General features: G+C 44.6%; 1 protein-coding gene across 1 annotated transcript in view; it reads left to right on the top strand.

Annotated features, from left to right (window-relative positions):
- Positions 1-17983, top strand: part of SPOCK3 (SPARC (osteonectin), cwcv and kazal like domains proteoglycan 3) — a 131368-nt gene that overhangs the window by 104175 nt on the left and 9210 nt on the right. The window contains 2 exon segments of the mRNA XM_032470773.1: positions 7692-7811; positions 14872-15093. Coding sequence (XP_032326664.1) covers positions 7692-7811; positions 14872-15093 — 342 coding nt within the window.

Here is a 17983-nt window from a genome sequence, read left to right as displayed (position 1 = left end):
CTCAGATGTCTGTCGAGACGCTGCGTGGACTGAGCTGTGTTACCTTTGTTCTCAAATTAGCCAGAGGACAGTAACGAATGCTCAGCAGAGGAGGATCTAGAGATTAGGAGTAAGATGGGAAGATGAGCTAAATGCGTTTGAATTCTCAGGTTTTCTTGTCTCTCTGTATCAGAAGCAAGTTTGTATACATTTACTAACAACAGATATTTGTTGAGAAGGTCGTGGCAATCAAGGGTGTGTTGTCCTGACTCTCATCTTCAGGGGGGCAGAGTGGCTTTGCTTCGTTCGAGGACTGATGGCGTGTTTGCTGGTCATCACACAGAAGTGCCCCAGCCCTTGGGAACCCACCCCACAGACAGCAGGGACTTAAGGTCGTGTGAGGTGGTCCTGTTCCAGGGAAAGTGGCAGAGACACAGAAGTCCAAGAAGGCAGATTCTGGTTTATGCTGCTGTCAGGAGGTGAGATGCTAGGGCCACACAGCAGTCTAGAGACGTGGGATCTTAGGAACAGGGAACCCGGAGGGGCGGCTGCAAGTTCTCACCTGTGACGACAGCGCCTGGCCGGCGTGCTCCGCTGGAGGAATAATCACCTTCACTGCCCTTGCCTGCATCCGAGGGTCGGGGAGTCCCTACCAGGGGGGTCTTGTCTGGAAACACACTGGCAGGCCTTCTAGGGTGGGGTCCGCATCTCCAGGCCCCACGGTACCACGGAGAACGTGAGAAGGGTGGTCCTGGGTTGCCAGCGTCACCATGGTGCTGTGATCCCATCAGGACTAAGACATCAGAGAAAATGTAAAGGGAACTCTCAGTGCCCATGGGAAGAAGATTTTAGGGCCGAGGAAATACTGTATAACCCAGGTGCTCTCTGGGATCAAGAATTAGAACATATATACATTCTGGGAAGGAATACAGATAGTAAGAAGGACTTTTTCTTCTAATTTGAAGAATAAAAGTTGAAATATGTGATCATTAAGTATTTAATTTTTTTTCTGTTATGTGTCCCACCTTAAACTGTAGGGTCGGGAGAAGAAACAGCAGAAACTTGAGTGTAATCAAAAGGGTACTGGGGAGTGCAGTGTCCTCTGGGCAGGGCACAGCAGGTCCTGCGTTCCCACTGAAGGTTCCAGCAGGTTGTACCCCGCAAGGGGGAGGCATCATGACCACAGCCCCTGTCCCTGGAACACGCGGCAGACATGGGCAAACCTGTCTTTCCTCCAGAATCCACCGTTTCCTCCCAGCTCTCTCACGGCCACCTGGCCCCACAGCTGGTGACGTGGCCCCTGACAGTCTGTGACTGGCTTCCGTTCTCCAGATGTGGTGCCACCTGACGACAGCTTACAGGTGACCTGGCACACTGAGCAATGCAGTACAGACGCTTGTCTGCCCACAGCACCTGGCTGGATTTGCGCTCATTTTTTTACCTGACATAGGTGTACTCCTGAAACTTTCCTGAGTCAGTGTTGCGAGCATGATTTGTGCTAACACATCTTCATTTTAAATAGACTGTGGTTTTAATTTTTGATAAGGTACTGAATTTTAAAGAGTATTTTGGGGCCACCAAATCTTTTGCATCATGCATAGAGTGTATATTGTACTGTAGTAATCTTGTGGTTACATTTTTATGGTTTGACTTAATAGATGTGAAGGTTAATCGCAGCTTGACTACGGTAACAAAGGTGTTCAAATATAGAGAGTAGACTCTCCTTAATCCTAGTAGTGTTATACTCTAAGGCACACCAACTGTAATAAGAAACACTAATAATCCAAACAATTTTATTTCTTAAAATGTTACTAAAATTTTTGTACCAGATGTAATATATTCACATTTGATGTCTGTAGTGGCAATCGGGTTTAAGGTTTTAAAAATAATACTTCACTTGATAAATATTTTCACAAGAAGTCATCACTGAATAACTTAGCTCATTTACATGCAGAATAGAAGCCTCATCTCCCATCTGGTGGCAACTCCTCTTAATTATGTGTAAATTGTCAAAGAAATAAACAATCTCCAAGGAGATGACCTTGTTAAGACAAAATTATTTGCTTAAGACAAACTGCAAAAAAAGAAGCTATAAGGTGCATAGCATCACTTATTGTTGGTCATCAAAGTCCTCTGTTTATTCTTGAGGTCTCAGCAAAGGCTGAAGCCTTGTGGACACGAGGACTTTTCCTGATGTGTGGGTTCAAATTAAAACGTGACATGTACTGACTCTTCCTATGTCGTTTGTGTACATAATATTTAAGTAGTAGTAAAGTGGTAATTAAGAAAAATATAGCTATATGTTAACAATATTGCATAATTTAGCCATTTTTTGGTCAACATATTTTTAAAAACAGTGCTTTTCTACAACTCTCAATTACCTTTGAATCCAGGACAGGGACTGTAAATTCATCAACACTTTATTGTACTTTCCTACAAACAGCAGTTCTATTCTAATGCAGAATTAAATTGTATCTTTTACTCTGTGAGGAAGAAACTGATTACACTATTTAAATAGTATTTCCTGTAGCAGATTTTCTTAAATATGTATTTGTAGTGTTTTGTGAACTTAAAGGTTCTTCTGCCTGTTTCAGACTTTCATGTGTTAAACTTGCAAAGCCAGTCAGTTTTTATTACTTCAGATGATTGCTGAAGGTACCCACTTAGGCACTTGTGGCTTCGTTTTTACCCTACAGTGATTCTCTTAATGGCTGGAAGGACTGATTTAATAGCAGGCATGCCTTCTATTAATATCATGCAAGAGTGAAAGAAGGTTCCTGAATGGAATCCATCTGATTAAATATGCACTTTTTGATTACTGTCTAATCTTCTGTGACCTCTAGTGTCTGCCTTTTGCCATTAAAGATTAATCTGCCAGTCTATCAGATAAAATAATAATCTGAATAGATCGGCCTTCTTCACCTCATCTGTCAAATCAGATAAAGACTTATTTTTACTGCTTGCAGATTTATATGTGACCGTAAAATTACCATCCAGCAGGAAAGAAAACTGTTTTAGAATACTTGCAAAATATATGGATTATCAAATCAAATATATTTTCTGGGTGTCTCAAATTTGTCAGACCCACAAAAGGAGAATCTCAAAGAAAAAAATTTTTTTAAAATAAAGTAATGCTATAGGTTCCTTTGATTTGTCTATCCATCCAGCCGATAGCTTTTGAAGTCCTGTGTATCATCAGTGCAGCTGTGCTGTGCGGAAGATCAGGGACCCACGACAGACGTGAGAGGTGTGGAGTGCCGTGTGCATAGTGCACGGAGCGTCAGTGTCCGCAGGGAATATGGTTCTGTGACAGAAAAGGTAGTTTTGATGATACTGTGTTTTATCACTCTTAAAGATGCCTCCTGGTTGAAAGCATATTAAAATTCCTGATAAATTATGCAGAAATGAATCTGTTTATAACATTTCAGCTCTGTTTTATTAAACTCTTTAAGCCTTCATGAAACAAAATGTAATACTTCACGAAACTGGGATCCGTGAGACCTGTGAGCTGTGGTGGAATTTACCATTTAATTAGTGTGTTTTCCCTCACACTGGCAGGGACTAGAAAACCACTCATAAGCACCTGGAAATGTTCATTTTCCATCACTTTCTTCAATAAACAATTATGAGGGATCATTTTGAGGATATTTAATGTTTGAAATGCAGAAATGTATAAAGATTTAAAGTTTTTCTGACACCACATGTTTGAATAGAACGTTTTCACTGGCACTACATGGGTTTTGGGCGATTTGTCCATCCTGTGATGCTGGTCATTCCTGCGAGCCCAGCGCACACCTGCTGTCGGGTCCAAGTGTGCATGGAGATCCTGACCCGGGTCCCAGATGCGGCTGCATTTGGAGACAGGCCCTCTGGAGAGAATGGCCCATTTGGAGATGAGGTCCTGTGGGTGGCCCTTGTCCGGGGTGCCAGTGTCCCAGCAGACAGGCAGGCTAGGGCACAGTCAGTGCAGACCAAGAGACGAACATGTCATAGCGAGAAGGCGGCCAGGCCATCCGCAAGCCCAGGAAGGAGGCTGCGGGGACAGGCCAAGCCCGCTGGCCCGTGGTCTCAGACTCAGCCTCGCTGAGCATCCCTGTTGGGCGTGGGGTCCAGCGGGTCCTCAGACCCAGCAGGTCACAGTGCACTGCTGCACTCAGCCTGCCCCATCCCAGATGGAGAGAGCGATTTAAATAAGGGCTCTTCGTCCCGAGAAGCTGCTGTGAAGTTTCCCCCTGTCTCTCTTAGAGAACTTGGTGGTCTGTGGTTTCCTCCCAAGTGTGGGGCCGCTGGGAACTGTGAGGTTTCCTCTCGTTTACTCTGCAGGGAGCCCGCCTTTGATGCCAGCCTGCATGTGTATTTGGACGAGCCAGATAATCCGTCTCCTTGCTCTTTGCAGAAGCAGATTAGTAGTGATTCTAGGCATGGAATTGCAACAGGCTTTTCGGTTATATTATTATTAGATGTCACAGATGAGTTCAAGTTGAGTGTGACATGTCATCAGTAGAAATGCCCAGCAGGTATTTGAAGTCTCAAGTACGTTGATTCAGATACTTTAGCTTAAAAAGGGTTGACACCACCTGATGATCGTTCTCCTCTCAGCCTGGGGACAGAAACGGCTTTATGTCAGTTTTGTGGGACAAGGACACCCAGCAGCTGGTCATCTTGAGGCCGTTTGGCTCAGTTTTGTGGGACAAGGACACCCAGCAGCTGGTCATCTCCGAGGTCGTTTGGCTCAGTTTTGTGGGACAAGGACACCCAGCAGCTGGTCATCTCCGAGGCTGTTTGGCCGGGATGCTGCCATGTCGCCTGGTCCCATTCAGTTGTTCCTACTTTGCAGGGTCAGTGGGTGACGGGTCCCCTGTCCCTGCTGCCCAGGTGCCACCGGAGGCTGATCCATGGACACGTCCCCCCTTGTGTCTGAACAAAATGCCTCAATAAAACACCCCCAGCCTCAGGCTGGTCCTCAAAACGCAAGGTAGCTGTGAATCAGGGAGTTTCAGACGCTCTTGTGAACGTCAGTGCTCTTTAGCGGCTGCAGAAATTGTAGCTCATGTTTTAATAAAACTGCACGATTGATGGCAATGCTGAAGGTTCATGGTTTCACTTCCATAATTTATCATGTAAAATTTTTAGTGTGACTAATTCACAGGACACTCAGACTGACCTCACCTTGGTGAGGAGCATTCTCTAAGATGTCTGTGTGTGTGTGTCTGTCTGTCTGTCTGTCTGTGTCTGTCAGAGGATCTGGGAACAGTTTGCCTGACTTTGACTTTGAGCAGCAGAGACACGGCTCCTGTGGTCTGTGTAATAGTGTCCCTTCCCGAATCCTTCTGTCTCTCAACTGCAAAGCCTGTAGGAGTTGTTTACTGAGCTTTTTAAGAAAGAAATACTTTAAAGTTGCTCAGCCCTGCTCTGGAATGAGACGTGCCTGCACTTTATAATTAGGAAGTTGTGTGATGCATGTGTGAGCACTTGCATCTACGTGCATGTCCTGCTTTAAATTTTCTGTTCCTCTTAATAATGAACTTCTTAACTTTATGGATGTCTCAGAGCGTCATGGGGTGGAAGTCCCAGGTTAGTGCCCCCTGGCCACTGATGAGGGCCAGTTGGTTTGCCAACACCCTCGCTGTTACAGGAGTGCTGAACAAATGCTGTTGTACAGTTTACGTAAGTTGTACGTGTGGAGTGTGCCTGTAAGAAAATTTTTAAGAAAGACAAATGCTAGGTGAAGGATTAGACCGCACTGCAGTTAATTTTTGAAGGAAATTTAAGTTTTTAATTTATTTTTTACCATCAATAGAGGTATCAGCACACGATTCAAAAGGAAAGGAGAGACCCTCACACCACTTTCCCCCATCGCTGTCCCCTAACTGGAGATGCCATCTCGCTGCTCCACCTCTTCCTCCCGAAGGCGCGGGTCTCCAGCCTCGGCATCTGTGTGCGTAGAACGCCCTTCCTTCGGGTGGGCTCCGGGCTCCCGCACAGCACTTTGCGGGCTGAGCAGCTGTTTGTTGGTGCAGAGCGACCGGGCTGAGAGTCCTGTTCGCGCTGAGGGAGCTGCACCCTGTCACAGCCTCAGCCAGACCTGATCTCTGACGTCCTCGAAGCTCGTTGGTTCCCCTGGGTAAAGAGTGAGGAGTTCCATAACTGACCCTTGACCAGCGGCTTTCAGACCTGCTCCCCCACCACGCATTGGCCCCCAGCACGCGTGCAGGCCCTGTCCTCCTGGACGTCCCTCGCTTCTCCGTGAGGTCTTCCATCGCCTGTGTCTCGGCCTCCCCATCTCCAGTCTCTGCCGTGTCACGTCTTCCAGCAGCTCCCGGGGAAGTCATGTGGGTGCTTAATCTGGGGATCTTGTATCTTTAAAATATCTTTAACTTTTGATTCCACCTGATTTTTCTGGATATAGGATCCCCAGTTTAAAATATGAGTAACTTTCCAGTTGTTTTTCTGCCTGTCAGTGTCAATATTGAAACGTCTGAAGACACTGACTCCTTATTCTTTGTGAGTTTCTGATGCAGCTTGTGGAATCTTCCTCTTTGCCTCCAGGGTCCTGAAATGCCACAGCGATTTGCTGGTGTGCGTCCTCCTTTAGGCTCTGGGAGGGTCCTAGGAACCTGGAGTTTATTTCCTTTAATACTAGGAAGTGGTCTTAAGCTCTTAAATTCTATTGCGTTATCCTATACTGCACTTCGTGTTGTGCGCGTCACATTATATATCCTGTAACGTCACGTATATAGGTATGTTAAGCGCCACGTGACACTTGCCATTGTGTAAGTCACTGTTTTTCAGAAAAGGCACAGGAAGAGCTCTGCTAACAAGCTCTTAGTCCAGGACGCTGCACATTAGCTACTTGCAGAGGAGTTAGGTCTGTGGTAACAATGGAATTCAGTATTTCTTATATTTTCAAAATATCTTGGTGACAAACTCCTGAATTTGATACACCATATTTTAGCATTGGGCTCACACACAGATACACATACATATGTATTTATAAAATGTATTCTGCTATTTTTATTGCATAAACTGTTTTAAAGAACATAATTATTGGTAAATAACAATATTTTTTAAAAGAGGAATCAAGTTCCAAATGTCAAAATTTGCTAACACCTTATTTTTACAGCAGAAATATGCCATTTTCTTAAATATTTCACACTCTTTCCTAATGTCAAAAAGATAGCCTTTCCTTTTCTGTGTTCAAAAAAAATATGTAGGATTAAACCAGATAAAAATGGCCTCTGTTTATAACTGATAATTCCTCTCTATATTGAATGTACTAATGCAGGTTTTTAATTGAAAGCTATTGTAATAGGTGGAGCTGGTAATAAATATGTAAGTAATCATTTGCGGTTTTCAATCCCTTATTTCCCCGAATAATCCACCATCCTCCCATGGCGGGTGTTCAGCACGTAAATATTACAGCTCAACTTATGTGATGTTAACAGCAAGAGCCTTAATCGTGTGTTTTATTGCAGCGAAGGGTGGAGGCAGAATTCTTCTCATAATATTCCTTTATTAAAGGAATTGTTCTTGTTATATTGCATCTTATGTCGAAACATACTTCGTTTTTGAAAGCAAAACAGTTGGCAGTTGTGTTACATCTTTTCTTTTGGTGGTTGTTGCCCTTTGGTTGTTGGCGTCTTTGAGAATGAGCACTGACATTACGTATTATGTCAAGTCATTCTTCAGGATCTGTGTTGTCTCTGTTTCAGCGTGCAGCGCCCTGGAGCTCAGGGAGGTGGCCAGCAGACTGCGGGACTGGTTCAAGGCCCTTCACGAGAGTGGAGGTCAGAACACGGACAGCAGGGCGTCCCTGCGGCTGGAGCGAAGCAGTAAGGTTCCCAAGTCTGGCGTGTCGTTGTGTCTCGCATGGGGCTCTGTCTCCAATGAGTCGCTTAGATCAAACACATACTTCAAACTTTATTCTTTACTTAGATGGTCAACAGAAATCAGAACGTTGTTGTTAGTTCCAAGCACACCCGTAACGTGTTTTGCAAGGAGATACAGCATTTGTGACAACTCTGGTTAGAAAAAGGAATATTCCATTAGAGACAGCATTTAACTCCTAGTTGAACTGGAAGAGTAGGAACATATTTCAGTGTATTGAGAGAAGTGGGGAAGAGGAGAACCACACGGAAACAAAGGTAGAAGTTCTGACGCCCTTAAAGTTTTGGAGGACGTGGCACCCACTCCCTCGATCAGCTGTTTCTAATTTGACTCAGCTGTCAGTAGGCCGTAGGATATTTTCAGTCTCGCACTGCAAACCGAATTCATAAAAGAAGAAAATAAGCGCCAGGTGAGTCTTACATGATTCTTCATCTGTGTAAACCATCAAAGTTTTTTTTTTTTTAATTTCTTAGAATTGGGAAATGTAAATTAAAATAGAACGCTTGCTATGAATAATTGTATAAACTTTTCATTTTACATTTTTTCATTTATAAAAAATATGTATTACGGGTTTAATGCATGTAAGAGACATGTATTGAAACATGAGCTTGGTTTGGGGGCGCTTTCAAAGACCGAAGCATTTGCACTAAGAGCAGGAAGAGGAGGCAGGGAGTGGGGGCAGCGTCCTGGCTGCAGAGGCGGTCCCGAGGACCCTCCGTCACCGCGACCCCACCTGCAGGTCCTTGGACGTCTGTTTCTAACAGAGTCACCTAGTGAGGGGGCTTAGCATCCACAGTCTGTATTTCCTAAACGCCCTGTTTGTCTTCTCATCAGGGAGTTTTCTGTAAGCCCTTATTTGTATTTCTGGGTCTTGACATCCTTAAAGAATACAGTAATTCTTGTTAAGTCAGTTTTTGCAGAGAGACATGATAACTGTGAACGTGTGATGACTGCGTCCATGTCCTTCTTCTTAGGAAGCCCCCAGAGAAACTGTAGTATCTCCCTGCCGTCGGTGTCCTCTCTGGCTTGTCTCCAGAATTATTGTTTAAGTTTTTGACAGAAATTAATTTTTTGATACCTTGAGAGTAAGTAGGATGCCTGATCTTAGTTAAAGAAATAATAAAGTATATTTGCCCCTGTATTCATGCCTGGGGTGGGGAAAGATTTGCTCCAGATCCTTCAGTATTGACTTTTTGATTCGTGTCCACGTCTGTCCCCCCAGTACTCGTACTTGAATATTTTTATCGCTTGCTTTCAGATCTCTCTGATGAATTTAGTTAAGACGAACAGTCCCTCCTGTATTTGGAGGTGGATGAAAAGAGAGCTTGTGGGACACTCAGAACGGTGCCTGGTTAATTGTACACAATCACAAATGTTACTTCCCTTTCTAGCTTTTTCTTGCCAAAAATGAGACACTTAATATAGTGGGTTAATTGCAGGAAGCACTTTGAGAGTTGAATATCTTTGGAGGATGAACGAAAAGTGGGACATAGGATTATTCATAGTGCATGAAGGGGTCAGGGGTTGATTTGACGAGTGTCTGGACTGCAGTTCTCACAGGTCTTTCTCTCTGGGACCGGGAAGGATGGGAGGTCCACTGGGACAGTAGGTGGTGCCTGTTTGTGGCTGGTGTTCACGTTGAGATGTGCAGCTTCAGAGTCAAAGCCAGCGGGAATCTTGTCGATGTCAGGATTCAAAACGGGACACGCAGCAGATCCGGGGAGAGTGACCACGTCTGTGTCCCTCTCCTGGGCTCTGTGATGGGGAGGAGCCTGGTGGCACCAGGCAGGGGAACCAGAGTTGGGTGTCTGCGTCCCTCCAGCGAGCTGCCGCGGCCAGCTGGCTGTGTAGTCCCCAGGCCCAGGGTTGTCATGTGTCCTGGAGGAGCTGACACAGACCCTACCGCATGTGCGGCACGCTGGGAAACACGGAGAGTGAGAAACACCGTCCCTGCTCTTGGCCGAGTTTCGCTGAGTCCCTCTCCCAGCGTGGGGTCAGGGAGGCCCAGCTGTCACTTGCATCTAGTAGTGGAATCCATTGAAGAGGGTCCCAGACAGCCGTTACCTTACACAGAAGTCAGCCCTCCCGTGAGGACAGCCTAAGGCTATGAAACTCATGGAAGAAAACACAGGCACAAACACACGTGACCTTTGGTCAGCAGGGATTTCTCGGATACGACACATAAAAGGAAAAAGTGATGCCAAATTTCATCAAAACTACAAATGTTTCATTTTCAAAAGTTACTGCTTTTCCAATGAAAAGACAAGCCACAGAGTGGGAGGAAATACTGGCAAATGCACGTCTGGTAAAGGACTTGCATCAAGAAAATATAAATAACACTCAAATCTCAACAGTGGTGAAGCAACTCCCCCTCCACTGAAAGTGGGCAAGACGCCGTGCACGTCACCAGAGAAGGTACCACGTTAGGAAGACCTGGAAGGAAGCTGGATGTTGGTCATCACGGGGGAGACGCCAACCCCTGTCCACAAGGAGGTGCCTCCTGTATCCTTATTAGAAAGGCCATGGTGAATGGCAGGACCAGGTCTGGTCAAGATGGAGTAACTGCTGTCCCGTCCACTGGGGTGGGAACGCGAGACGGTGCAGCCACTTTGAAGGACAACCAGGCAGTGTTTTATAAAAGGAAATAGGAACTTGTCGCAGGACACAGAAATCTCATTTCATGATATTTCTCCTTGAGAAATTACAACATGTGTTCACATTAAAACATATGTGTGGATGGGGTGGGAAGGGACAGACTGGGAGTTCAAAATATGTAGATACTGACAGACATATGTAGAATAGATAAGCAAGATTATACTGTACAGCACAGGGAAATATATATAAGATCTTGTGGTAGCTCACAGTGAAAAAAAATGTGACAATGAATACATGTATGTTCATGTATAACTGAAAAATTGTGCTGTACACTGGAATTTGACACAACATTGTAAAATGTCTATAACTCAATTAAAAAATGTTTAAAAAAAATACGTGTGGATGTTCATTGAAAGTTTACTTATAAGTGCAACACTGGCCACAACCCGAATGTCCATCCTGGCAAGCGGATGAAGAAATGGTTGTTCGTCCATGTGATGAAATAAGACGCACTTTGGCAGAGGGACTAAGTCAGTCCTCAGATGAAGGTCTGCTCTGCACCTGACATAACAGAGCCTGAAAGCTGCCCTCAAAGAGTCGTGCCAACTTGCAGGTTTTTAGCTTCATGCCAGAACAAAGAAAAATACGGGGAGGAATTCCACAAAACCCCAAAATCAACGATTTAAAATCCACAATGTGCAGCATCCAGCTGATGTTTACCAAGCACGCTGTGAAGCATAAAACAGTGGCCCGCAGTTTGGGGAGGTTGCAATCCAGAAACCATACCCAGAGACAGCAGTGAGGACGGGCTTAGCACACAAGGACCTTAAACAGCTGTTGTAAGCTGTGTTACTGCGCACGGTGGGATAAAGGTGAACAGACACCAGGTACGAGAGGAACAGAACAGCCCATAGTACGTGTAGGGAAGCGGACAATGAATGAAATGAAAAATGGATTCTATGGAAGAGAAAGTCCACGTACCTGAAGAGATGTGACAGAAACCACCCAAAACAAAGCACATGGGAAAAAAGATGGTGGGATAAATAGTAGAAGGGAAAAAATAAAATAAAAGGAAGATGGAAGATTTAAATACAACCATATTGATGATATTAAGTGCATGTGGCTCTAATGCTTCAGTAAAAAGGCAGAGATTGTTAGACTTGGAAGTAGTGTGAGAGTCAGTGCCACGCTGTCTCTAAGAAACCCATTTTAAGTGTAAAATGCAACGTAGTGTAAAGTAGAATAGAAATTCTAATCATAAGAAAGCTGGAGTGGCTGGTCTGTCTAAGGTAACGTCGACGTCAGAAATTGGATGAAAGCCAGATTCTTCACCGTGGCCACACCAGTCAGACCCCCGGTAGCCCCGGGTTCCTGCTCTGTTGGTCTTCACGGGCGTCCATGCTGTCTTTTTTCTGTGTTATATACGGGGAGTACGTGCTGGCACATCTGAGAACTCTCTCAGTCACCACATAGTGTGTTGCTCCACAAGTTTAAAATAAGATAGGAAAAGTTTTTTCCAAATTTATTTTATTTTACATTTGTAGCATCAAGATAATCGTATTAAATAGTATACATTTGAGAGGATAAAAATAATGTTATATCTGGTCCTTTTCTGTAACATCATGCCAATGACCCTGGTAGCACAACTTTGTGTATATCATTCTGATGACATAAACTCACTGTGTTTTTTATCTCCAGGGTAACATAGAGGTCATGCTTTGAAAGTCCACACATTGTCTAGACGTGGACGTTAAACCTTCTATATATTAAATTACTTAACGACAGGCCAGTGGCCTGAATCCAAATCAGCTTCCCTGGCATTCTCCATCTAAAACGTCACATTTCATCTGACTGGTCTCTCAGCAGACACGTGCGCTGTAAGTTCATTACTTTTTAACACAAAGGATAAACTCTTAGTTCCGTTGTGTCTAAAATTTACTAGGTGTCTGTGCGCATCACATTCTCAGAAACATTCTTTTATGTTGATACCTGGGTTGTAGAAAAGCTCTTCTCAAAGTAGAGCTGCAAACACGATGGGAAGTGAGGCCCCTCCTCTTTCACACCATCCTGAGGAAAACAGCGAGGAAGGACGTGCTGAAACTAACGGTGTTTGTGGGTCGTCATGACACTGGGCGGAGGTTGGTTTAAGCCTCCCATTTTAAAGGCTGGTGGCGGTTCAAAGGAGGCTCAAGCGAAGGTGTGATCCGAGCAGCCCACGGGCGCCCTCACGAGGGGTCCCCGGCATCCACGCTGCTCCCACAGTCCCGGGTGGAGTTTTCCTTCCGGAGCTAATGTCAGCTGTGTCAGCGCTCCAGTCCTTCTTCTCCATCCTGAAAGGCACAGGGCGCGTGTGCTGTTACCTCCACGCTGACCCGGACAGGAGGCGCTCCGGTGGACCCTGGCCTTCTGCTCCGGCCCCGCATCCCTGGGTCTCATCCACCCGGCATCCCAGCAGAGAGCGAGCCTCCGGGCCCAGCTCCTCCCCAGAGCCGTCTGGGCTGCACTGCAGCGCCCGCTCCCACGTGGGCAGCACCAGGACCAGGCAGAGAGCAGACAGGCCAGCCTCCCCTGGGGCTCAGCCGCCTCTCCTCACAGACACTGGCAGGCCTTCCGCGATGCCCTGGGAGCCTCGGGAAGCTGGCAGCGGGGCCCTCCGCTCTTCAGAAGGAGGTGAAGGGAGAGGGCAGGCCCTCTGCACTGACTCCCAATGCCCCTTCGTCTCCCCAGACCATTTGCTCATAAAGGCATTTAAGTTCCTTCAGTGCTTCATAAGATGAACTTGGGAAGGGAAGAGAAGGTTAAAGCCACACCAGAAACCTCAACCCAGAACTCGGGTTCTTTGAGTGGTTTTGCAGAGTTTAGTGCATTTATTTTTCCTGCGGGTGGCTTTCTTCACATAATCCCTGAGCACTCGACAACTTCTGGTGGTCAGGGATAGCTTCAGCCAGTTTCTCCAGCCATGCTGTTATGAAAGTAAGCTCAGAGAAGAGGGTCCTTGTCCGCATGTTCCAACCCTGCATTCCCAGAACCAAGGTCAGGACCTGGGAAGTAAATAGGAGAAGAGCCACTCGCGTTTACTTTCTGTTTGGTTGAGTGGGAGAATTCTGTTTGTTGCTGCCAACAGTTTTACAAAGAAAAGCACAAACAGTGAGAAAGTCACTGGATTTCTCTCTGTGCTTTTATGAAAGCGTCACAGACACCGTCTGATCTCTGCACGCCCTTGCCCGGCACCGCAACGCACAGATGGGAAGCTCTGAGTATGTTACCGTGATAAATCCTGCAAAGATGGCGAGATTGCGAACGTCTTCAGTCCTACATCTCCTACAGTAGATACCCATTTAATTTGTAATCCTAAGTATCCTAAAAATGCAAAATATCTTCTCTGCCATTATTCTTCATCTTGCAAACTAAAATTATAAAAGTGGTTTGTGCACAACTAGAAAATAAAAGGAACTGCACCTGAGGGAGAATTCCGCTCATAAATGGTTTAACTGCTCTCTAGCTCCTGCTCCTGAAGCTTGTCTGTCTGATCCTCAGTTTCCAGACAACCGTCACACCCTCTCCAAGGACAGCCTCTCCTCCACGCTAGTTAAATGAGTTATTGTTTTCCTGTCACTTGTGATGAGTGAACCGTAACAAATAAGGCAAAAACCAGATGACAAAACACATGGGAAAACCAGCATAACCTGACATGTGAGAGTCGAAGGTAAGTTCCTCAGTTATGCCTCACGCTGCCGCTGCCGCTCTGCAGGATGCTGACCCTGGCGGGGCCCGTGGCTGGCGAGGTGATCGCCCTCGGAGAGCGAGCGGCTGGGTACAGACCTGTCCCCCGTGCACCCCTGCGCCCACCGTGGCAGATTCGTGCTTAGAAGAGGCCTTGAGGGAAGACAGGGGAGCTGCGAAAATTACACAGTGGTGGTTCTTTCCCCGGATGTTACTTGTGAGCCGTCAGGGTTGCTGTGGTTCTGCCAAGATACAGAGCACTGCTGAAGCTGTTATTTATAGTATGTCAGTCATACTTCTGTTAAAAGGGCATTTTGCTGCTTTGACTAAAAAATGAATTTTATTTTTTTATGAATATTACTCAGAGGTATGTCACCTAGTGAACCATTCATCATGATAACCTGTTTATTCAGGAAAAGCTTGACCAATAAAAAGAAGAATAAAAAATCTATAATATAATGACAGTAGGAACTGCCACTGAGCAAATGACTAACTAGTCCTGATGCTTTCTGTCCTGGTTGGTTATTCCTCACAGCTCTCCTGCCAGGTGTGTGTGACTCTCTCCCTTTACTCTGGAGCCAACTGGGAGCAGGTGCCTGGAGGGGGACCCGCGTGGCATCATGGTGTTTGCATGCTGATGGTGACATCCAGATTTAGCTCATCTTTTTTTTCTGTCTTTGCCTTTAGGATTTGATACCAGTATTTTGCCAATTTGTAAGGATTCACTTGGCTGGATGTTTAACAGACTGGACACCAACTACGACCTGCTCCTGGATCCGTCAGAGCTGGGCAGCATGTACCTGGACAAAAACGAGCCATGCGCGGAGGCCTTCTTCAACTCCTGCGACACGTACCGGGACCGCTGCATCTCCAACAACGAGTGGTGCGCCTGCTTCCAGAGACAGCAAGGTACAGCCCCCATGTGCTCGGTCCTCCCAGTGACAGTAGTGCCTCACCCCACTCTTTTGGTAGCTATTCTTCTAACTAAAGTGGTTAACAAAAGAGCAGGTAAGCCTGAACAGCGTAACTCAGCCAGGGATGCTACACATGCTGAAGGAGATGAAAAACCATAATTAATGTGCTCTGTTAATGCACTTCGTTAGAGTCTCCATTATGAGCCACCAAGAAGGACATCGGGATAGGAGAACATAGATGCTAAAGGTAGTCATTTAAATTAACCTGTTGTCGGTCTTGCCCACGGTGTAAAAACGGATTTTCATCTCTATACTGTGGAGTTTAATGTTCTGTTTTGTGATCTTTTTAAATGAGCTGAATGAACCATAGCTTTCACCATAAAGTTATTTTTACGTATTTGATTTTAAAATGATCTTTCAAACTTTTAAGATAACTTAGCTTTATAAAAATTCATTAGCAAAGACGGAGTCCCGATTCCCTGGAGAGGCAAGGCAGCGGCTGTCCTTGACAGCCCGTCTTCACTAGGAAACGAAATGTAACAGGACGCTGGAGCCTGCATGTATAGTCGTCCGGAGGGTGATTAAAATCAAGTGTGTGAGGGAAGGGCCCCAAACACTGACATTACGGGAAGGTTTGGGGAAACTCCGAAAACAATGATACGTGTGACCCTGATGCTGATTTTGAAAGACAAACTGCATTTCAAAGCTCCCGGCAGCTGAGAGAATGAACAAGCTGCTTTGAACTGTGTGGATGGTTCTCAGGTTTTCAGGAAACCAGCACATTCTCTAGGGCATTTTTACTATCTCAATGCCTTTTCATGTATTAGTAATAGTTTAGTAATTAGAGACAACATGCTTATCTGTAAACTGGGTTTGTAGCGTAGATTATTTATAAACTACTTTAAACAAAGTGTAAAAAATTTGATTTGTTAGAGTATTCTAAATTGTACACACAGACACACACAGAGACACATGAACACAATCACTCACATTCAGACACACACACACTTACTGACTTACTATTACATGCTTTCAGGTTGACCGAATACCCCTAGAAAACTTCATCCTAGTTTTAATGACGAGTCTACACTTAAATCACTTAAAGAATAAAAAAGTAAATCCAGGTGAACTGCCATAAAAAGACATGTGGTCTTTTATTACAAGTGTTTTTTAGTTTTTCTTTGGTTGTTATGATAGCATGTCCAAGTGTTTATACAGGAGCATTTAAAACTATTCTGAATAACTCTGAATGTTTCTACTGCAGAAGTCAATGTGTTTATCTTAAAACATTCCTAGATTTTGCAGTAATATTTATAGAACTAATCAAAAGTCCCCAAAAGATTCTGCTTTATATACATTTCACGTATTCACTTCCAAAGTATTAAAATCCTTATGGTCACATAAAGATATTTTATGAGATCATTTAATATATGGTAGAAGTAATTTAGTTAATGGTACCCAAGCTGGTTAAAGGATTTATACAACTTCCCAAAACCTTAGGAGAGTTTGGCTAATTATGTGCATTACTTTAATATGCTAGAAAACATTACAAAAAAAAAAAAAAACCCCAAAAAGCTCTGTCACGGTAACTGACTTAGGGAATTAGTTCATCAGGTAATTTCATGAAAAGGAATAAACATTAATTTTAAAACATTTTTCTTCAAATGTTTCGCCTTATAAAGAATGTGTTTTTCCTATTTATTCAATACAAATTCTTAAGTTTACTATAATTAGAGTAAAATGTACGTGTGTGTGTGTGTGTGTGTGTGTGTGTGTGTGTAGAGAGAGAATAAGTGGGTGTTACTGATCCAGGTTGACTTAAAACTGCAATCAAGACCATAGTTGTATGGTTGTTGGAAAATATCAGAAAAATATAAGTGTTTTTTGAAAAGTACCTTTCAAAAATACAAAATTAAGGTTAATTTCAATAGTTTAATCAAAGAGGTTGAGAATATAAAGTCTCAAGCCGGTGAAATACTTACAGTTTTTCAATGGAAAAAATGTTTTAACTTTAATTAAACTACAAATTTGTTTCCATGACTAATATTCTGAAATCCTGAGAGTTAAGTGGTACAAAATGGCTATGACTGTGGCTTGTGTAATTCTTCTTTCTAACTAATCATGAAACAGGCGAAGGAGGAATATTACTTGGGGATTTTTGTTATCTTGGGTGTTAGTAACTGACTTTCGTAAAGTGTATTCTAAGCCCCCACTCAAAACAGTAAATCCATTTATTTCATTTCAAGTCTTGTTGTAGTAAGATCCAGGAAGAGAAAGAAAATTAACATTTATTCAGGCTCAGCTAGTTTTTGAGATACGTAAAATCATTTATTACCCACATAGCCTGTGAAAGTTTGATTACCCCATCTCACGGCTGAGGACTGGCGCGCACTGGCCCCAAACACCTTCACGTGGTGGGAGGAGCACAGGGACTGGGATTTGAAAGTTCTGCCTCCATCAGCTTTACCGCTATATGCAGACTTTGCAAGGTCGTCAGACATAAAATGCGGAGAGACGTCCCTGTGCAGCCTGTTGGCAAGTCCCATTCAGTACAGGTCACCCCAGCAAGTCTCACTTCAGCCAACGGTATGCCGATGGGTGGGAGCAGTGCATCCTTAGAGTGGGTAACGCATTTGGCCACAGGGACAGGGACCAACTGCACCAGCTGCTACGAAAGACGTTTTCCTGTTTAAGGCAAGATGTTAAGCACAGGGAGTGTTATTCATCCTGTTAGAGGCTGCGGGGGCCATAAAGTGTGAGGAGGACAGGGAACACGGGAGCAGCCCCTGAGAGGGGCTCCCCTATCCTGCAGAGGATATGCTGCCCACTTGGGCATCCCCAGACCTCTTCCGCGTCCGCCCCCTTTTCAGCTGTGACTCTAGTTG

The sequence above is a fragment of the Camelus ferus genome, chromosome 31, assembly GCF_009834535.1.
Source record: "Camelus ferus isolate YT-003-E chromosome 31, BCGSAC_Cfer_1.0, whole genome shotgun sequence".
NCBI classification, from domain to species: Eukaryota; Metazoa; Chordata; class Mammalia; order Artiodactyla; family Camelidae; genus Camelus; species Camelus ferus.
The sequence above is the reverse complement of the archived record's forward strand: the minus strand, read 5'-3'. Positions and strand labels throughout refer to the sequence as shown.